The following is a 22,863-nucleotide window of genomic DNA, read 5'->3' as shown; positions in this document are numbered from 1 at the left end:
CGGACCCAGGACCCTTGTATAAAGGGAATTCCAGAGCAGCCCGGGTGGCTCAGTGGTTTAGTGCCACTTTCAGCCCAGGGCCTGATCCTGGAGACCCGGGATTGAGTCCCACATTGGGCTCCCTGCATGGAGCCTGCTTCTACCTCTGCCTGTGTCTCTGCCTCTCTCTCTCTCTCTCTTTCTCTCTCTTTCTCTGTGTGTGTGTGTGTCTCTCATGAATAAATAAACAAAATCTTTTTTTAAAAAAGGGAATTCCAGTTCCCCTTGAGGAAGGACCCTGGCTCACTAGCAAAAACTTTTCCTATTAGTCTATCCTGCCTCTCCCGAAGATACTTTTGGCTTTGACCAGGGTAACTGCATTGGAAATGGTTACACATTTCAGGGACTACTGGACCCTCACTCTTCAGCAACACCAATTCCAGGAGACCCAAAACATCGCTGTGGGCCACCAGTCCAGGTGTAGGTTTAGGGAACTCAGGTGACCAATGGGACTTTAGCACTAAGCCATCTCCCAGTGGGTCTGTGGATCCTCTAACCCATCCTGTGGTTATTTCCTCACTTCTGGAAAGCATACTTGGGATATATATATTGAGCCCTGTGTTTGGCAGACTCCTCATTTTGCTTCCTTGATCTGCGAAGTGGTGTGGTGATAAAGTCAAGTAGAAGCCACTAGAATTACTTCTATAGGAAGCAGTAAACCAGAAGCAATGCCACATTCCTGGAGAGGTTGCAGAGGTTGGTGCCACCATCAAAGACTTGAAAGACACAGGAGTGCTGGTTATCAGTTAATCCCCATTCACCTGTCCTATTTGGCCTGTGCAGAAGACAGATCGATCCTGGAGTGACAGTGGATCATCATAAGCCAAAGCAGGTGGTCACTTGAGTCCCAGTGTTGGACCAGATATTGTTGCATTGCTTCAGCAAATTAACGTATCCCCTGGTACTGATATATAGCTTGGATCTGGCCAAATGCTTTTTTCTCCATCTCTGCCTGAAGACCAACCAGAAGCAGCTTGCTCTCAGCTGGTAAGGCCAGCAGCACACCTTCCCTGGTGTCTGTCAGGGATGCATCAACTCTCCAGCCCCGGGTCATAATTTACTTCACAAGGATCATGATTGCCCCTCCCTTCCCGAAGATATCACAGTGATTTATTACATTGATGACATTATGCTGATTGGATCTAGGGAGCAAGACATAGCAATGACTCTAGACTTGGTAAGACATTTTTGTGTTAGAGGGTGAGAAATAAATCAGACAAAAATTCAAGGGCCTTCTATTTCTGCGAAATTTCTAGGGATGTTGTGGGGCTGGTCCAGAGACCTCTTCTAAGAAGGATATGGTATTGCATCTGGCACCCTCACAAAGCAAAACAGAGGTACAAGGCTTCGTTTGGGTTTTGTCATCTTCAGATTTGGGAAACAAGGTATTTCTCCTGTGGATGTCATGTGTTGCCTATTTACTGAGAAACCAAAAACACTGGTGGTTTTGAGCGAGGTTTGGAAACAATAGAAATCTCTGCAACAATTGCAATAGTGGTGTGGCTGCTCTACCACTTGGGTCACATTCAGTGGTGCTTGAGGTGGCAGTGGCAGATTGGAGTGTTTGACAGGTCCCTATAGTTAAGTCACAGCACAGACATGGAGGATTTGGAGGAAAGCTGTAGTCTCCTTTTGAGAAAGAGGTCTTGGTCTGCTCCTAGCCTTAGTTCAGACTGAACATTTATCCCCAGGTAATCAGGTTGCAGTGGGACCAGGGCTGCCCATCAAGTGTGGATGTTATCTGGTGCACCAAGCCATAAAGTTGGACATGCACAGCGACACTCCTTCATCAGATGGCAGTGGTATGTGCACAATTAGGCCCAAGCAGGCCCTGAAGGCAGGAGTGGTTCACCCTAGGGGGCCGCCCAAATGCCCATGGCCCCCACCACTGACCTCTCTCAGCCAGCCTCCTCTTATGGCCTCACTGGGAGTTCTCTACAGTCTACTGACAGAGAAAGATGAGACTCAGGCCTGGTGTCAGGTGGTTCTGTACCTGTCAGGTGGGCAGGGTTCAGGTGAAAGTGGCCAGCTGCAGCCCTACGGTCCTGTCTGGGACATCTCTAAAAGACAGCGGAGAAGAGAGATTCTCCCCAGGGGCAGAACTTCTAGTTATACACCTGGTGATTCCCTTTGCTGGGAAGGAGGTAGCGCCAAACACGTTATTATATTCTAATTCACCATCTGTGTCCCATGGTTTGGCAGGATGACCAAAGACTTGGAAGGACCATGACTGGAAAGTAGTTCCAAGGAAATTGTTGAGGATAGGATGTGAAAAAAACCTTTCTGAATGGGCAGAAAGTGTGAAGATACTTGTGTCCTGTGTGAATGGTCACCAAAGAGTGAGCTCAGCAGAGGAGGATTTTAATAATCAAGTGGGTAGAATCACCTATTCTGTGCATAGCAATCAGCCTCTTTCCACAGCCACCTCTCCCACGGCTTGATGGGCTCATGGAAAAAGTGGCCGGGGGGCAGGGATGGAGGTTGTGCATGGGCTCACCAACAGAGACTTCCATTCACAAAGGTAACGTGGCAGTGGCCACTGTTGAGTGCTCCGTCTGCCCGCAGCAAAGACCAACACTGCATCCCTGCTGTGACACCACTCTCCAGGGCCATCAGCCAGCTCCTAGTGGCAGGTGGATTACCTTGGACCATATCCATCATGGAGGGGGAAGCCTTTTGTTCTTCCTGAAATGGACAGTCTGGGTACAGATTTGCCTTCCCTACATATAATGCTCTTGCCAGAATTACCATCCATTTGCTACAAAATGTTTTGTCCAGGATTATGGCATCCTATACAGCATTGCTATGTTCAGGGGCCTCACTTCACAGCCAGGGAAGTACAACCATTGTCCCATGCTCATGGAATGCACTGGTTTTATCATGTTCCCTCGCATCCCTAACAGCTGACTTGATAGAATGGTGGAATGGCCTTTTGAAGACTCGGTTACAATGCCAGCTTGGTGGCAAGATCTCGCAGGACTGAGGCAAGGTTCCCTAGGAGGCTGATGTGGACTGAATCCGCACTCAATATGGTGCTATTTCTCTGATAGCCAGAATTCAAAGGTTTAAGCATTAAGGGGTGGAAGTGGGAGTGTCCCCACCCCCATTACACCCAGTAATCCACTAGTGATATTTATGCTTCCTGTTCTTACCACCTTCATCATAGCAACACCTGGTACTCAGGTCTTCCCAGCTGGAGTGAACTACCCTTGGGTTTCTTTTGTGTCTCCAGCTTGTTGACTTGTTGATGCAGATCTTGGGACTTCTCAGCCTTCACAAGCATGTGAACCAATTCCTTATCATAAATCTCATTCTCTCTATATACAACTTGTTGGTTATGTTTCTCTGGAGAACCCTAAAAAAGGCTGCCTGAAGTCTATCCATGAACCCAAGGAATAAATGGGCATCAGTTTAAGAAGTCCTGCTCTAAAGACTTTTAACGTTCAGGATTCATCTATCAGACATATGATACACAGGACAAATCCGGTCTCAAATCTTCAGTGGCTCTAACCTTGTTCATCTGCGCAGCCTTCAGCAGCTTTCCATTTTTACTCTCTTGCCTCATTTTGTAGACTGCACTCCTGCCCCAGGGCAAACATTTGGAATCAGAAACACATGACCTCACAAATGCTTTCAACAGGAACAGACAGATGCTTCTGATGTTATAAACCTGCAGGAGAAATGGATCTAGGGACTATGCCATCATTCTAGCCCCTTGGTGTCTTATTCACCCAGCTGACTGTCCCCAGGCCCTCTCATTCACTGTAGGCTCCATTAACAGTATTAGGGAAGGAGACTGAGCCTGTGTGTCAGGCACCTGGTGGTGACACAGTCTTCATGTGACTCTTGTTGCTGCCTGTAGAGGTAGAGTTATTGTTAACAATCTGATTCCTGGATACATCACTAGGGGTTTAATAATAGGTAGCCAATTATATATTTGTGTTCAGAAAAAAATTAAGGTTGGGATATTGGGAGGAATGATGTCAGTTAATATTTTCTTGAGAGTGTTTAAGAACTGGTCCTCATTAAAGCTGTATATATAGTAAAAGAGAGGTAGAGCAGAAAAGGGGGAAAGCTTGCTTTCTATTTACCTAGACTGGTGTGTACACAGCTACTCTTGGAAAAAACTGATTCCATTTTTATTACCCACCAGAGATTAGTACAGACAATACTAAACTATTTCTTAATATTAAAGACAAAAGCAAATATTGTTGTAATAAATTGACTTCTGACGTAGAGAACTCCCCATAACAATTTGAATCTGTAAGTTTTCAACTAATGCATCCAGTGGGGCTAAAATGGGTGTGTAGGTGGAGGGAACTCTCATACAATGAGCGAGTATAAGTTGACTTAGCTTTTTTGTAGGGTATTTGAAAATATCTATAGAGGTGCCTGGATGGCTCAGTTGTTTAAGCATGTAACTCTTGGGCAGCCCAGTTGGCTCAGTGGTTTAGTGCTGCCTTCAGCCCAGGGCCAGATCCTGGAGACCCGGGATCAAGTCCCACATGGGACTCCCTGCATGGAGGCTGCTTCTCCCTCTGCCTGTGTCTCTGCCTCTCTCTCTCTGTCTCTCATGAATAAATAAAATCTTAAAAAAAAAAGAAGCATGTAACTCTTGACTTTGGCTTATGTCGTGATCTCATGGATCATGGGATAGAGCCCCAGGTAGGGTTCCACACTCAGCGGGGAGTCTGCTTGAAATTCTCTCTCTCCTTCTCTCTCTGCCCTACACTGCTCACTCTCTCTCTCTCTCTCTCTCTCTCTCTCAAAACAAATTTTTAAAAAAATTTTAAAGGAAATCTCTATAGAAGTTTTAATGGCCATACTAATGGATGTAGTAAGTTTCCAGAGAATCTAAAGAAATATCCACACAAATGTACAGAAATGTTTGTACAATACTTTTAATAGGAAAAAAAACCCACAATCTGAAGACAGGCCAAATATCCTCCAGTAGATATGCCCCTGTGGTAGAATTTCAGACAGTGGGCAGCCCGGGTGGCTCAGCGGTTTAGCGCCGCCTTCAGCCTGGGGCGTGATCCTGGAGTCCCGGGATCTAGTCCCATGTTGGGCTCCCTGCATGGAGCCTGCTTCTCCCTTTGAAAAAAAAGAAAAAAGTGGCATACAAAATTTCATCTGATATACATAAAAGAGAAATCATGCAATTAAATTTCTTCTTTACGCAATGAATTACATAGGAAGAAGGTTGAGACATTGTAGACGGTATTTTTATTTTCCAGTAATTTCTCTGTTACTCTAAATAAAGTCTTATCCAGAGTCACTTCAATTACCTTTTACTTCTACCCTGTCAAGTAGAGAATAGTCATCTCCAGTTCTCAGGTTAACCAATCCTTTTTCTTGGGCTTTTTTTTTTAAGATTTTATTTGTTTATTGATGAAAGACACAGAGAGAGACAGAGAGAGAGGCAGAGACACAGGCAGAGGGAGAAGCAGGCTCCATGCAGGGAGCCCGACGTGGGACTCCATCCTGGGTCTCCAGGATCACGCCCTAGGCCAAAGGCAGACACCAAACTGCTGAGCCACCCAGGGATTCCCCTTTCTTGGGCTTTTAAAAAATTTTTTTAAAGATTTTATTTATTTATTCATGGGAGACACAGAGACAGAGGCAGAGACATAGGCAGAGGGAGAAGCAGGCTCCCAGTGGGATCATGACCTGAGCCAAAGGCAGACCCTCAACCACTGAGCCACCCAGGTGCCCCTTTCATTGGACTTTGAAAGAAAACCCAGAAGAGAAACATCTGTCCACCCAACCCTACAGAGACTTCCATGTGTGGATTTAGAACTCAGGTCTCAGCCATGCGTAAATGCTGATTTAGTCTGTTCCAGCTGCTACAACAGCATAACATTGATGGGGTCTTGTACATAACAAAAAATTATTTCTCAGAGTTCTGGAGGCTGGAAGCCCAAGATCAAGGCACCAGCAAATTTCAGTGTCTGATGAGGGTCCATTTCCTGCTTCATAGATGGCCATCTCTTCGCTGTGTCCTCACATGGCAGAGATGGTAAAGGAGCTCCCTGGGGTCTCATTTTAAGGGCAATAGTCTCACCCTGTGGGCTCCAATCGTCCACAAACACCCCAGCTCCTAATACCATCACCTTGGAAGTTAGGATTTTAACACATGAATTGATGGGGGACATGAACCTTTCTTTAGTCTACAGCAAACAGCCCATGGTTCTCTGCTCTGTGTTCATCCCAAAACTCATCAGCCACCACCATGTTTAGATTAATTTGCATTTGTGGGGAACTTTCCCAGAGCCAATGCCAATGCTTTGTGTGCATTAGCAGTGCTTACCCCTCAGAACAAGTTTCTCCCTCCTGTTTCACAGAATAAGAAAACTGGAACCAGGAAAAGCAAGTGGAGTCCAAGGTCCTTACCCGGGAAGGGGCAATCTGCCCGAATCTACACTCTCCTCTCGCCGGGCCTCTCTCACCTGCCTGGAGAAACTGCTTCAGCGGATCTCGCGGTGACCTCTGGGCCCTGTGTCCTGTCAGCCCTGCCCACTGCACGTGCCAGCCAGCGAGCCCGGGTCTCCCAGAGAGCAAGGTCACCACTCACAGCCAGTACGGATCCCAGGCGCGCCCCATGTAGTCCTTTTACCAAATGACCTTGTCATATTTTGTAGTGTAGCAATTTCTCATAAAAGGAAACATTCAATTACCCTACGATCCAGCAATGACAGTTTTTGTTCCTTTTCAACAACCCACCCCCACCCCTGCTGAGAGTGTTTCAGGTGTCCCCGACCAAATCTGTCTCCAGGACTGAGCCTGAGACCTGCTCCTCCATCTACATTCCCAGAGATGATTTAAAACGAGCCCCTGCCACAGGCCCATTAGAGCCAATGGAACGATCCCAATACTGTCTGTGCTATTCAACAGCGTCCTCAGTCTTTTCTGAGGATAGCATCTTTAGAAATAGATTGGTCTGTAATTGCCAAGAGTGAATATGAGAAGTCTGAGGGCGAAGCCATCAGCCAGAAACTAGAGGGCATGGGGGAAGGAATGCACACGGGGTTGGCGACACTGCTCACGGCCATGTGCCCCACATCTACATCCAATGGAAGCTTCTGATGGAATCCAGCTGTGCTTCAAGCAAAACTACCCTGTTTCACATGCAGGACAGTAAACTATTTAAAGCACATTGAGTTAGATTTCTGTCACTTGAGCCTGCAAGACTTATATCTAATAGAGAAACCAGTACTTGGAAATAGGATATTATAAATAAAAGTCTATAAATTGTGGCATTGGCAGGGCTGTGAGAGGGTAGATGCAGTTGAGGGCATCTCTCTCCTTACTGAGCAAGCACAGAAGTTGGAAACGTCTGCTACGAGGAGGTTGACCCGGCGCCTATTGTAGCTGGCCATATAGACCATACCTAACCAGGCTGGAATAGTAGGAAACTTGGCAACAAAACTTCAGAGTGTAGGATGTGGTGGCTCCTCCTTGCCTCCTGCACTAAGCTCCAGCAAGAAACGCGCTTCTCTTACAGAGAAATTACTCTTCATGCCAGCCCATCTGCAAACAGAGGGAAGAAAATCAAACCTTGTTAAGAGATACCCTTTCTATGCACCCTTTCTGATAATTGAAGATGTTGCGGATTCTGTCCATCCTTTTACCTGTAGGGTGAGAAGCACTAAATTCTGTGCCACAGGCTACTGTTGGAATTGGAGCTGAAGGTGGAACAGAAGGTAAGCTAGTGAGAGGAATCAACAGCTTTTCCTTTCAAGCTTCCTGTTTTCTTTGGAAGATTCTTTACCTTTAGACCCCTTACCCATTTCCCAACCACACAGTTCCTGTGTCTGGCAACTACCGATCTTCTACCTGTATCTATAAGCTTAGTTTGTTTTTGTGTTTGTTTGCTTGATTTTTGTTTTTGTGTTCTGTTTTGATTCCACGTATAGGAGAGATCGTATGGTACTTACCTTTCTCTGTCTAGTTTTACTTGGGATAATGACCTCAAGGTCCATCCATAGTCAGAAATGGCAAAATTCCATTCTTTTTTATGGCTGAGTAATATTCCATTGCATATATAGATGCCACATCTTTATGGATTCATTCATTGAGCAACACTTAGGTTATTTCTATATCTTGGCTTGTTGAAGTAATACTGCAATGAATATATGGTGCATGTATCTTTTCGAGTCAGTGTTTCTAATTTATTTGAATAAACAACCAGAAATGGGGTGTCTGAATGTTATGGTAGTTCTATTTTTAACTTTGGGGGGAACCTCGGTACTATTTTTCATAGTGGCTGCACCAGTGTGCATTCCCACCAACAGTGCACAAGGGCATTCTTCCCTCCACATCCTTGCCATGCTTTTTATTTCTTGTCTTTTTGATAATAGCCATTCTAACAAGTATGAAGTCACATCTTACTGTGATTTTTATTGCTTTTCCTGGTGATTAATGATGATGAGCATCTTTTCTTGTGCTTGTCGGCCATCTGTCTTTTTTTGGAAAAATGTCTACTCAGGTATTCTGACCTTTTTAAGATCTTTTTTAAATATTTGGTATTGAATTCTGTGAGTTCTTTAGTGTTTTAGATTTTAAACCCTTATCAGATGCATGATTAGCAAATATTTTCTCCCATTCAGGTTTCCTTTTCATTTTGTTAATGGGTTTGGTTTTTTTTTTGTTGTTGTTGTTGTTGTTGTTTTTTTTTTGTTTTGTTTTTTTTTTGTTTTTTTTTTTTTGGTGTGCAGAAGCTTTTCAGTTTGGTGAACTCCACTTATTTGTTTTTGCTTTTCTTGCTTTTCCTTTTGGTGTCAGATTCCTCAACCCTTTGTTCATTTCCCAGAGTTAGGAGTCTCTCATGGTTTGTCACCCTCACTGATTTTCCCACTCAGTTCCCCTCCTTTCCTTTATAATCCCTTTCACCATTTCTCATATTCCACATATGAGTGAAACCATATGATGATGGTCCTTCTCCGATTGACTTATTTCACTCAGCAGAATACCCTCCAGTTCCATCCACATCAAAGCATCATGGGTATTCATCCCTTCTGGTGGCCGAGTAATATTCCATTGTATATATAGCCCACATCTTCTTTATCCATTCATCTGTTGAAGGACATCGAGGCTCCTTCCACAGTTTGGCTATTGTGGACATTGCAACAAGCATTTTCTGTACTAAATAATTTAAAACATTCTCTGCACTTGCTTGAACATTAATTTATTCATAAAATTCTATTTTTAAAAAACATTATTTATTTATTTATTCATGAGACACACCGAGAGGGAGGCAGAGACATAGGCAGAGGGAGAAACAAGCTCCATGCCAGGAGCCCAATGTGGAACTCGATCCCAGGACTCTAGGATCTCTGGGCCAAAGGCAGATGCTCAACCACTGAGCCACCCAGGCATCCTATAAAATTCTGTCTTCATATATAGCATAGAAGGAAAATCCACCTTTCTTGGATGAATTATCACAGCTTATTAGTTAGAAAAAGAAACAGAAAAACATGTAAACATAAATGTGAATATTCCAGCTCCATTTACTCATTTATAATGTGACCAAAATGAGAGCAACTTTATGCATGGATGTACTCTGCAAATTTGAAGAAATGTCAAAATCTAAAGCAATTAGAAGTCATCATATGGCTCTGCTGCCCATATTTTTAGTGCAGCACGTGACCTTACTCATTAATCAAGCACCCGCTGACCCAGTCATTGAGATAATGGGTTCAATGGTGTAGTAGACATGAACATAACTTTGAGGAGCTCAGCCTGGCAAGATTACCAAAACATTATAAAACACTGTAACAGACACTCTGAGAACTTGAAGGTCCAGATGCTATGGAAACAGAGGAAATCCATTTACTGGCTTTTCACAGGGAACTAGAGGGAAGAGCAAGATTTCACCAGATATTTAAAGGGGTGAAATGGGAAAGAAGGTGGCAAGCACTGCTTGGTAGAGGCACTGAGCACAGGAGAGCTCCTCGGAGCAACAGCAGGTCATCAGAATGGCATGCCTAGAGTGTACTGTTCATTGCAGGGAGTAAGACATGAACCTGGAAATGCCATTCAGCACCAGCAGTGAGAATACCGAGACACAAAGATTCTGATGATGGTGATGGTCCTCCTTCAGAATGGGATAAAAGGGCAAGGAGCCCAATGCTAACACTGTGAAAGACTAAGCAGCTCAATAGTCATGGACAATTAATTAGAAAGCAGTTGCTATGGCTTTACACCATGCAAAATAAAACATTTCCTGCCTATACTGCATAGAGGTTGGAGGGACATTGCCTGCTAGAGTGACGTCACAGGTGGTCACTATGAACATCTCTTCTACTTTCTGTTAAATGGCCTGGAAATGATTATTTTTTCTTCTATTGGTGGATCATTCTGGTGCTACCCAGAAGATGTGAAATATTTGGAAACTAAAGAATGTAACATAAAATTTAAAAGTGTGAATTTTTAAAGGACTCCTAGTCTCCATAATTTGGAGTACTGAACCAGATGACTATCCTAAGAAGTGGTTGACTACAGTAGTAAATTTTTAAAAGAAAGATTTCCCCGAGATGCATAAACATATTGTAAATCCTTGAAAGCAAGCACTATTGCAGAGGTTTTATTTTCTATGGAATGACCTGGAGCATATAGCTTAGGAGAGATAAGGTCCCTCACAGGAGAGCAGAGAAACTGGTTTTCCAAACAGAAAAGTCAAATACAAAAGAAAAAGCAGCTTTTCCCCTGAAGGAAAGTGGGTTCCTGCATCTCGCCCTCTTCTCCTTCCCAGCAGGTGCAGACAGCTTAGCCTCCTGAGACATACCCTAATGCTCTGCTTTAGAAACGCAGACTAAAGAACTGGGGGAAATTTTTATTGGGTTTCAAATAAAATGTGAAATCAGTAACTAATGGTTCTCCGTGGCTTTAATGACAGAATGGTATTTAAATCCCGCGTCAGCTGAGTGCTTTAGAGTAATTTACAGAAGAAGGTAAGGCTCTGCTGGGCGATGGGCGATGGGCGATGGGCGACTGGGTTTCCTCGCAGCTCATCCCGCGTTCGGGCTGCTCCGTTGGCTCCTTGGGATGAAGCCAGGCTGCAGGCGCTGCTGACCCAGAGAAGCGGAGGTGAGGCTTTCCCTTCGCAGCTGCTCTTCAGAGGGAGCCCCGCTGTCACCTCTTCTTTCTTTTTTTTTTTTTTTTTTTTTGGTAATAGTTTTCATTTATTGAGGGTACTGTTTGCAGGAGAAACTAGCTAAGTTACACACATATATTTTCCAAATTATTTCATATAACAACATCTGGAGTTGTGTATTATTAAATCCCACATTTTACAGAAAAAGAAACTGAAAATTCAAGAGGTTAACTAGCTTTACCAGAATTATAAATTAGTTAATGGCCAAGAGGTGTTCACACAAAGCTTGGTTAGTTGCCAGAAACTATAACTTACAGCAAGAACGACCATATACCCCACGTATTAGGTCATATGTACCTAAAAATAACAATTTTGCTTACACTTAAGCAACACTAGCTACAATTTTATTTTTAAAGCAGTTCATAAACTAAATTGTTCCTTTTCTTCTTTCTTTCTTCCTTCCTTCTTTCTTTCTTTTCTTTCTTTCTTTCTTTCTTTCTTTCTTTCTTTCTTTCTTTCTTTCTTTCTTTCTTTCTTTCTTTCACCTCTTCTTTCCACCACATCAACAAACACAGGTAGTAGTCTTACATGGGGCACGGCTCTAGGGCCAATAGAAAGATTCTTGACTACTTTCCACAGAAACTTTGTTTGTTTTTCAGAAAAAAAAGTCAGGAATCTGCTCAATATCCTGACACAACCACTTTTTAACAATGTAACTTTTTTTTCAGCTTCATCTTCACAATTTTATGCTAACAGTTTTTATTGAGTTGGTATTATTTGCGTAGAGTAAAACTAACAGAGTTAAGTGTATAGGTTAAGTTTTGATAGATGTATACATCCATGGACCTATCTATTTTCCACATAAAGATATAAAAAAAATCCCCATCCTTCTAGAAAGTTCTCTTGTGCCCCCTTTCCAGTCAAGACTTCCCCTACAAATAACCACTGTTCTGACACTTATCACTATAGTTTAATTTTGCCTGTTTTTTTAAAAGATTTTATTTATTTATTCATGATAGACACACACAGAGAGAGAGAGAGAGGCAGAGACACAGGCAGAGGGAGAAGCAGGCTCCATGCAGGGAGCCCGACCCGGGACTTGATCTTGGGTCTCCAGGACCACACCCCGGGCCAAAGGCCACCAGGGCTGCCCTAATTTTGCCTGTTTGAACCCCATATAGGAGACTTATGTTTTTTTTCATGTTCTTTCTTTTGTTTGATACAGTATTTTTAAGATTCTTCCTTGGTTTCGTATGTAGAGATAGATTGTTCTATTCAATTTTTAAATATAAACATACTACAGTGTGTTTATCCATTCTCCTGTGGACAGACACCTCTCCATCTGTTTCTAGTTGGGAGTTACTATGAGTAAAGCCGCTATGAGGCTGATACAGGAGACCCCACTTACCTGGCAGTGCACCGGAAGTGGTGCCATATGATGTCACCCAAAGGAACCTAATGTCTGGGGGATACAAGATCTCCCTGGAAAGCCAGGGACACATCTATCCCAATGCAGTTGATCAAGGCTTGCTCTTCTAGCTGCCCAGTGTGGGGCAGCAGATATGCACTCTTCCCAACACCCTAACAGGATAGTGCAGCCTCAGAAAGAGAAGATATGGGCATCCAGGCAGCCCCTAACGCTGGAGTGACCTTGTCTGTCCCTGTGATTTCCCATAATCCTTTGGTCCCTCAGCCCCATAGACCTATACAGAGTTCCCTTTTCACCAAGGATTTGGAAGTGGTCATTGTGGAGAACATCCCACCCTGTGGAGGGTTCCTGAATGTTTATGGAAGGTAATGAGGCAGAATAAGATGAAGGTGACAGTCCCTTCTCCGCCCCTTGGTACATCCTAGTGCATAGGACTATAAGGGGCCTTGGTTGCAGGTTCAAGCAAATCCAAGCTTTGTTCATGCAGGGTCTCTGGTCCTGGGGCTGGGGTACAGGCTCAGGGACCAGAAATAGGGCAGGGGCTGTACCTCTGCTGCCAGGAATCCCCCAGCACCCCATTCTCAGACGGACACCAAGGAGCAGGGGTAGAAGCAGATACTCAGTCTTCTCTTCCCCCCACCCCAAGATCCCGCCTTCCCACTGCGCACTGTGAGAAACAGGCCAGCATGTGTGGAAAGCTGGCAGGTGGAAAGGAGGAAGCACCTGCAGGGAGCAGAGGAAGAAAGAATGGCAGCACTAATGGCCATTGCTTGCTCCAAGTGGGCCCTTTCGTGGAAAAGCACCTTTAGAAAAAATACAGTCAACCTCTGTATATTATTCCCTGACTTTTAAAAAAAGTCTTTCTATAAATGTATAATGAAAAGATCAGGGGCACCTGGATGGCTCAGTCAGTTAAGCATCTCACTCTTGATTTCAGCTCAAGTCATGATCTCAGGGTCATGGGATCAAGCCCCACATCAGGCTATGCTCTGGGCATGGAGCCTGCCAAAGATTCTCTTTCTCTTTCCCTCTGCCCACTATCCCCTCCCCTGTCCCACACTCTCGAAGTCTCTTTTTCTCTCAAAAAAAAAAAAAATCAGTGACTGATAGAAAATGGGCAAAGGACATAAACAGTATAGCTTAAAAGAAATACCAATAGCCAATATGAAATTATAATAAAAAGCACTAATAGTCAAAAATATGAATTTCAAAAACATTGTGCTAAATGAAAGAAGTCAGGTTCAAAAGAATGCAGATGGTATGAGTCCACTTATATGAAGTTCTTCTGACAGAAGGCAGATCTGCAGTTGCCAGGAGCCAGGCTTCTAGTTTGTGGCCTGGCAACAAGGGGCAGGAGGGAACTTTGTGGAGTGATGTGATGGTTATACCATTAGATGCATTTGTCAAAACTCATCACTTTACATTAAAATTGGTAAATTTGGGCAGCCCGGGTGGCACAGTGGTTTAGCGCCGCCTTCGGCCTGGGGTGTGATCCTGGGGTCCTGGGATCGAGTCCCATGTTGGGCTCCCTGCTGGAGCTTGCTTCTCCCTCTGCCTGTGTCTCTGCCTCTCTCTCTCTGTGTGTGTGTCTCTCATGAATAAATAAATAAAAAATCTTAAAAAAATAAAAAATAAAAAAATAAAATTGGTAAATTTTATTACTTATAATACCTCAATAAAGCTGACATTGAAAAAGAAAAATATTTAATTTAAGGAAACTCATCATTTTAGACATTTTAACCCTGAAAAGATTAGATTCCATCTAGTCCAAGTCCTTCCTGTTACTATATTCTGTGGTTTATAAATGCTGATATGGAGGCCCAGAGAAAGAAAACAGGACTTATGATCACACAGCCTGATGGTGGTCTAGCCACATTTCAGTCCCCAGACCTTGTGTCCTATTAGGCTTTCTCTTCTGCCATCCTTCCTCCACATGTAAACCTGTGAACATGTCATGTCTCACATTGTCACCAGAACAAATCACAGATGCTATAAAGTATCTGGCAGATATATAGTCCTTAATGTGTGTGACACAGCCCCATGTAGTAGATGAGGAAGATAGTATTATTTCCATTTTTCTATTGGAAGAGTAGAAACACAGGGAACTCAACTTACATGTCTGAGGGCACACAAGTTACTCACACTTGGGTTTTCAATTGTACAATGGATGAGTAATTCTTACGTCATATGGCTGTTGTGAGGAGTGAATTGAATTAAGTCAACCCAAATTCTCAATACACCGTAAATGCAGTTTACATCAGCTATTTATGCTAACGAATATGATAATGGTGAACATGATGGGGAACAACAATACTTGTATTTTATAATAATAAAGTTGAAATTAGAACATTTTCCAAAGATATGCAAATAAGCTGGCTTACAAGTTGTGAGGAAATGGACATTCTCAGTTACTACAGCTGGGAGTGCACATTGGAATAAATGCTTTCAGCAAGTAGTTCCACTGTAGAATACATTTTCAATGATATTTGCATACATCCGCAAAGATACACACGCAAAGATGTTCACTGCAGTGTTGCAGAGGATCTAAATGTCCGTCAGGATGTGAAAAGGAGCCTGGCGTAAAGGAATTTTCTCTGTATTGATGAGAAAAGATGTCCATGCTATAGCACTGGACCTAAAAAAGGAGAGTTTGTCTAATTGATGTCATTTATGATCCTAGACATTTTGCTGTCTCATTTATAGGTGGATGGGAGATGGATTCTGTTCACATGAATATTTTACCCCCTGAGGAAAAAAAAAACTTGAAGGTGGTGATGATGTTTGATTAAAACTTCAAAGTCTGTACCAAATGCCACTGCCTATCCTCTCAGGTTGAATATCAGCCCTTGCTTTCTCTGTGAACACAGAGACCTGCAAAGGTTAATAGTGAGATCACCACAGGGACTCACTGGGCATGCAGCATCAGGGTCAAGGAGTCACCTTACTTGAAAATTGAGAGCAGACAATAGGTCACAATCACGTGAGCTAGGCTGAGCCAGGTGACAGAGAGTGGATCCGTAATAGAGGCACTAGTAGCTTTGGTCAGGATGCCTTTTATTTCCTGTTGTTCAGGACTTCTCTTTCCTGATGAAATCTGGAGGAGGGGAGGCTGCTGTAGTTTCTCAGTCTCCCTCTATCCCAGAGACGGAGTGGCTGCATGGAAACCTCACTACCCGGGGAACCAGGGGAACCCGGGGAACCACCCGGGAAATGAGAAACTGCCAAAGGTTTTAAGTTAATGCTGAAGAAAGAGAGCACAGAGCTATGTATTTTCTAAAAGGAATATTTGCCTATGGCTCCATTGAATGTAAGCTCCCCCAGTGCAGGGAGTGTGTCAGTGTTCATCCATCTTTGATTCCTCAGCACAGGACCTGACATAAGAGGGAGTCAGTGAGGGCTCATAGAATGAATGAATAGCAAAACATTATTTCCTAGTGGTGACAAGTGCACAAAATATGAGCATACTTCATGCCACTGAACTGTATACTTAAAGTGGATAAATGATAAATTACATATTATATGTACTGTAACCATAATTTAAAAAAAAGAACGCCAGCAAGAGAACCAAAGTTCAATGGACAGAGTGGGAGAAATATTTGCAAATCATATATCTCCTTAATATATAATATCCAGAATATATAAAGTACTCTTACAAGTCAAAATAAAACAACAAAAACACGTCCCAATTTTAAAATGGGTAAACAAGAGGCTCCTGGGTGGCTCAATGGTCGAGGGCCCCTTCCCTCTGCCTTTGGCTCAGGTCATGATCCAGGGTCCTGGGATCAAGTCCCACATCAGGCTCCCTGCAGGGAGCCTGCTTCTCCCTCTGCCTAAATCTCTGCCTTTCTCTCTGTGTCTCTTACAAATAAATTTTAAAAAATCTTTAACAAAAAAAAATGGGTAAATGAGGGGCTCCTCAATGGCTTAGTTTGTTAAATGTCCGACTCTTGATTTTGGCTCAGGTCATGATCTCAGGGTCATGAGATAGAGCCCTGCATCAGGCTCTGTGCTAGGTATGGTGCCTGCCTAAAGTTCTCTCTCTCCCTCTGTTCCTACTTTTAAAAAGTTGGTAAACAATTTGTATAGACACTTTTCCAAAGAGTATATACACATAGACAATAAGCACATGAAAAGATATTCAACATCATAATTCATTAGGGACATGCAAAATTATAATGAGATATCATTTCTACTTACTAGCATGAATATCATTAAGAAATGGACAATAAGATATATCGGTGAAGATGTGGAGAAATTGGAACCCTCATATATTGCTGGTGGGAATGTTAAATGATGTAGCCACTGTGAAGAACAATCTGGTACTTCCTCAAAAATTATGCAAACCAATTCCTATGGATATATCTAAGAGGAATGAAAATGTACATTCCTGCAAAAACTTGTACACAAATGTTCATAGCAGCATTGCTCATAATGCCAAAAAAGTGAAAGAAACACAAGTGTCCATCAACTGATGAATGAATTAAAAAATAAGGTGTATTTATTTATACATTGAAATATTACTCAGCCATGAAGAGATATCAAGTAATAATACATGTCATATTATGAATGAACCTTGAAGACATAATGCTAAAGGAAAGAAGCCGGGTACAAAAGGTCACATATTTCATGATTCATATTAAATGTCCATATTAGACACAGAGACAGAAAGTAAATTGTGGGAATGAGGGTAGAAGGGAATTGGGACAAACTAGAAGAAATAAGTATGAGGATTTAGGGAGGGTGATGGAAATGTTCTTCACTTAGTGATCACAAATGCATAACATAGTGAATGTACTAAAAACCACTGAAACCATCTCTTACAATGGTAGATTTTAGATCATGTGAAGTATATTCAATAAAAACAGTGCCATGTGTAAAAAGAAATGAGGCATAGGTAAATATCAGTCCATCTGCATCATGATGGTACATAGTTGAGACAGAGAACTTTGTGCTGTGAAGAGGGTCAGCTTGCACATACATTTGCCAGGGCATTGTTCCACAGGAAAGGTCATTCCATCTGAGAATACCTAGCACTCCTAGAACCTAGAGCATTATAGGAAGGATTCTTGTGATGATGATGATGATGATGATGATGATAATGATGATTGATGATGACGGTGCTGATGGTGACTATGATGAGGATACCAACAGCTGGATACTGCTTAGGAGGCAGGCACTGTTCTGAGCATATTTTAGCTGATTTGTCATTCACTCTTCACAACAACCCTATGACAGCGATTCTCAAACTCAAACTCAAATGAGCATCCTGAATCACCTGGGTGATTGTGAAAACTGATCGTTGACCTCCATCATCAGAGTTTCTGATGCAGTGGGTCTGGCAAGGGGTTTGAGAATTTGCTTTTTTAACAAGTTACCAAGTGACTGGCCAAGGAGATGAGTGCTATTGTGCACCTCATTTTACAGGTCACAGCAGGGGGTGTACAAAATCAAGGGTGGTGCAGGATCACTCTAGAGTGAAGAAAGAACTTAAATGTGCTTTAGGCCAGCAGAGCTCAGAAAAGCTGAGGACATTGCCCTCTTCCCTCAGCCCCAGCCCCCATCACTCACTTGGCAAACTGGACTCTGGGTGCCAGAGGGCAGCAGGAGTGGAAAATGAGCACAGAGGCTACAGTGAGATAAAACACCAAACTCCCCAAAGCCAGGCTCTCCACTTGGAGTTCAATGCTGGCTTACCTGGCATCAGGCTGAACAGAGAAGACAGAGGAGCCATGCCGCCACCCTTAGCTGGGCCTCCATATTTTCCTGCCCCACGAACTTCCAGAAGGGTGATTCGATATTTCTTGGTCTAATTTTAGATTTGAGGCACATTTGGTATAAAAAGAGGTCATACAGTCTCTAGTGCATTTGTATCACATTCCAAGAAACAAGGAAGGCCATTCTTTGGGGCAGCATCTGCCACCCAGTCCCCTGCCTGACTATTGGCTGGGGTGCAGGTGTCCTTACATAGCAGGTCTCTCCTCCCACATGATCTTATGGAGTGTGCTACAAGGACAGCTATAAAACCCATGTATCAGCATATGTACTTAGAGATCTTGAATGATTGTGTTGAATTCTACAGCACGTTAGAAAATTTTTTTGCTCCCCAGATAGTGTGGAGCCTGAGCTTCTCCGATGGCGCATCGTCTGCTCAGGCTAGCTGGCTCCCACTGCCCTGTCTGCCACTGTCAAGTGTAGTTTGAGGAGCTGAATGTTCAGAATCACTGGCAGAAGCTGTATTTGGAAATTTGCAATCCTCATAGAGTGGCCAAGTTTCCAGAAAATAGAAATTGAAACAGATAGAAAATAGAAATTGAAACAGATGCAGAGATGTAAGCCTATATGATCACAGTGGTGTTAAATTGCAAAATGCTAAACATGACAGGTTATCTGACATAGAAGAGGCACAGAGGGGATGGTGGCACAGCGGTTTAGCGCCTGCCTTTGGCCCAGGGCGCGATCCTGGAGACCCGGGATCGAATCCCACGTCGGGCTCCCGGTGCATGGAGCCTGCTTCTCCCTCTGCCTATGTCTCTGCCTCTCTCTGTGTGTGTGTGACTATCATAAATTGAAAAAAAAAGGCACAGAAGAGTTACATCTGAACACAGGGTCCACTTCCTAATACAAGTTGCCACTTCTGGTTCATGTTTTGGCAGCAAAAGACCAAAGCAGTTGTCACACTAAACAGTTGTGGAGAAGGAATTGGTGCAAGGCACACAGTGCTGGCTAACAAAAAAACACAGAGATGCTTGTAAGGAAACAGGAGTCAGTGTGAATTTCTTGTCAGAAGGTGTGAAGTCTATTACATGGTACATCTACTGCAATTGGGAAACATCAATAGCAGGAAACCAGAACAACATCTCGCTATCACTATACTACTGGCCAGATTCTGGAGTCTCTCTGCTACCAGCTTCATCTCTCACTTTCTTATTTAAAGTGAGAGAATCTGGCTCCTTGAATTCAAACATGGGCTTGCAGTGATCCACTACCATGCAGGCACTGGGTGCTCAAGCAGGTTTTCTCAAGCAGACATGTGTTGTGTTCTTTTTAAAATTTTAATATTTTACTTATTAATTGATATTTATTTTAGAAACAGAGAGAGGGAGCAAGCAGAATGAGAGGGACAAGCAGACTCCCTGCTGAGTGCAGAGTCTGACAAGGGGCTCAATCTCATGACCCTGAGATCATGACCTGAGCCAAAATCCAGAGTTGGCCACTTTAGCCAACAAAGCCACCCAGGTGCCCCTACACCTATCATGTTCTGATTGAAAAAAGAGATGATGTTAACATGAAACAGCTGTTATTGAATTTGAGACAATACCAAATGGGATTTCTTCAGACACCACATTAACTCAAAGTTGCATATGTGACTATCATAGAAGGAGCAAAATTTATAAAGGGAGATTCAAATATACAGAAATGGTGGAAAGAACTTTCTAAGGAAGATGTATGTCCTGTTTTTCATCATTCACCAACCAAAATAATGGCTGAAAAATACAATGGGAATAGAACAGGCCTAGAAGAAGAAAAACTGACAGTTGGCAGTTATACAGGACTATCCTCTAAAATGCAGGATACTGTGGCAGAGAACAGCCAGTGGGAGTGTTTCTACACAAATGTTTTTGAGAGAACAGAAAAGCTAACACGGCTCAGAAGGTGCAACAAATGAAACAGAGGCTAAATGAGACTGAATGAGAAAGAAAACGTTTTCCCAATTTTAAAAAGAAAAATAAAGACACAAAAATGTTCCCTAAAAATGTCTTTGAAGAGAAATTTTCCCTTGGACATAATCAGGCCAGACTGACACCTAACTGTTCAAGACTGCAGAATATTCTGCAGCTATAAATTTTGAACCATTGATGTGCAAAGCAAGACCGGAATGCAGCCTACTCCAGAAATTAAAGTGAGGTCTGATAAACCTGTAGATCACCTCAGTTTTGTCTGTTTTCAAAGCCAACTTTCCATCCAGGGAAGGAAGAAGGAAGAACACCACCAGTGTAAGACTTTGCAGAACTTCTGAGTTGAATGTATTGTCAAGTTGTTAAATGCACATGTGAAATGTAAAAGAAAAGATGAAAAGATGAAGATGTATGTATGAAGAAAGATGTAAAAGAAATAACTTAGGAGAGACTACTTTGTACTGTCCCATTATTCCTACTGTATTTTTATACTTTTTGGCAGCATTAACTATTTTTATTAAATAGAAAAAAATTTTAAGCCTCCAGCCTTTGAGTCTCTTGTAGACAGCATATGGTTGGGTCTCGCTTTTCTTTTCCAGGCCAATACCCTGTGTCTTTTGACTGGAGCATTTAGTCCATTCACCTTCAGAGTAACTATTAAAAGATGTGAATTTAGTGCCCTTGTATTACCCGTACAGCCCGTTTCTACAGATTCTCTGCTTCTTTGGGCTCTGTCTTCGATTACAGGGTCCCCCTTAATATTTCCTGCAGGTCTGGCTTGGTGGTCACATATTCTTTCAGTCTCTGTCTTGGAAGCTCTCCTTCCATTTTGAATGAGAGCCTTGCTGGATAAAGTATTCTTGGTTGCATGTTCTTCTCATTCAGGACCCTGAATATATCCTGCCAGCCCTTTCTGGCCTGCCACGTCTCTGTGGAGAGGTCTGCTGTTCATCTCATATTTCTCCCACTGGATGTTAGGAATCCCTTGTCTCCAGCTGCTTTCAGGATTTTCTCTTCGTCTCTGAAATGTGCAAGCTTTGCTAGTCTAGGTTGGGGTGCCAATCTGTTTTTCTTGACTGGGGGAGGGGTCCTCTCTATCTCTTGAATAGGAATACCTGTTTCTTTCCCCAGATTATGGAAGTTCTTGGCTATGATTTTCTCAAAGATAGTGTCTGGTCCTCTCTCTCTTTTTCTCTACGCCCTAAGGAAGGAATTCCAATAATTCAGATGTTATTTGTTTTCAAAATATCACTTATTTCTCAGAGCCTCTTTTCATGGGCTCTGAGTTGTTTTTCTCTCTTTTCCTCAGCTTCCTTCCTTTCCATCAACTTGTCTTCTATGTCTCTTATTCTCTCTTCTGCCTCATTTAGAGCTGATAGAGTATCCAGTTTAGACTGCATCTCAGTTAAAGTACTTTTCATTTCGGCCTGATGAAGTCTCATTTCCACACTAAGAGATTCTCTAGAGTCTTTGATGCTTTTTTCAAGCCCAACTAGTCACTTATCATTGTCATCCTGAACTCCATCTCTGACCTTTTACTTTAATCCATATCCATTTGATCTGTGGCAGAGCATTACCTCCAGTTCCTACTTTTGTGGAGAATTCCTCCTTTGAGTCATTTTGTCCAATGTAATATGAATGAGCAGAGTCAAAAATACCAACCATGACCTAAGCAAAATATGTACAGTACTTCCAGCTCGTCTTCTGGGGGTGGGGGTGCTGCTCTCTTGATGTCTGGTGTCTGTGCCTGGGTGGTGTTGCACCACCCCTGCCAGGTGGCCAGGCTCACTGTAAGCTGTTGCTGTTTGAGGTTTTTGTTTTTCCCTAAAGGCTTTCTGCACCTCTTGCAAAAAGTGGTCCCTTTTCTATTTGGAGACTTCCAGCCATTCTTTTGTAACCTTGTAAGACCATCAGCCTCAAGTGTGTTTGAGGAAGAAGAGCTTCTGTTTCCTCAAAGACCTTAAAATGAAATTTGTAATGAATTGACTTTTAAACAGTCATATGAGGTTGCCAGGACCTTTCAATAGGGAAAGAATGGTCTTTTCAACAAATAATGCTGAGGATATTGAATATCCACATACAAAACAGTAAAGCTGGGCCCCGACTTTACACCATCTGCAGAAATTGACACAAAATGGACCGATGACCCAAATGTAAGAAGGAAAACTATAAAACTTAAGATTAAAACATGAAAGATGAGCCTCATGATATTGGATTTAATATTAATTTTGGATATCACTCAAACACAGTCAATCAAAGAAAAAATAAAGAAACTGGACTTCATCAAAATTAAAAATGTATATGCATCAAAAGATACCACCAATTTGATGAAAAGGGAATTTGCAGAATTTGAGAATACCTTTGAAAATCATAGCAGAAAAAAAAAAAAGAAAATCATAGCAGATTGGAGTCCTGCACAATGCTGGTAGAAGAGTAAAATCGTGTAGCCAATGTGGAAAACAGCAAAAATTTAGACATAGAGTTATCATATCCAGGAAACCTACTTCTGGGTTTATATCCCCAAAGAATTCAAAACAGGAACTCAAATGTTCGTGCAATAACATTGACAACATGTTATTTAAAATAGTCTGATGTGGAAATAACCACTGTGTCCCTCCAGCGAT

At 42.6% G+C, this 22,863-nt stretch overlaps 1 protein-coding gene and 1 pseudogene across 1 annotated transcript in view; both read left to right on the top strand.

The window, feature by feature from the left end:
• CTSL (cathepsin L) overlaps nucleotides 1–7,125 on the top strand; it is a 47,274-nt gene extending 40,149 nt beyond the window's left edge. Inside the window, 2 exon segments of the mRNA XM_055310154.1 lie at nucleotides 6,384–6,618; nucleotides 6,959–7,125. Coding sequence (XP_055166129.1) covers nucleotides 6,384–6,618; nucleotides 6,959–7,125 — 402 coding nt within the window.
• A 3,884-nt stretch (nucleotides 7,126–11,009) lies between these two features.
• Nucleotides 11,010–22,203, top strand: LOC129499995 (tyrosine-protein phosphatase non-receptor type 2-like; annotated as a pseudogene).
• Nucleotides 22,204–22,863: the final 660 nt, after the last annotated feature.

The sequence above is a fragment of the Nyctereutes procyonoides genome, unplaced genomic scaffold (genome assembly GCF_905146905.1).
Source record: "Nyctereutes procyonoides isolate TBG_1078 unplaced genomic scaffold, NYPRO_anot_genome, whole genome shotgun sequence".
NCBI lineage: Eukaryota > Metazoa > Chordata > Mammalia > Carnivora > Canidae > Nyctereutes > Nyctereutes procyonoides.
The sequence above is the reverse complement of the archived record's forward strand: the minus strand, read 5'-3'. Positions and strand labels throughout refer to the sequence as shown.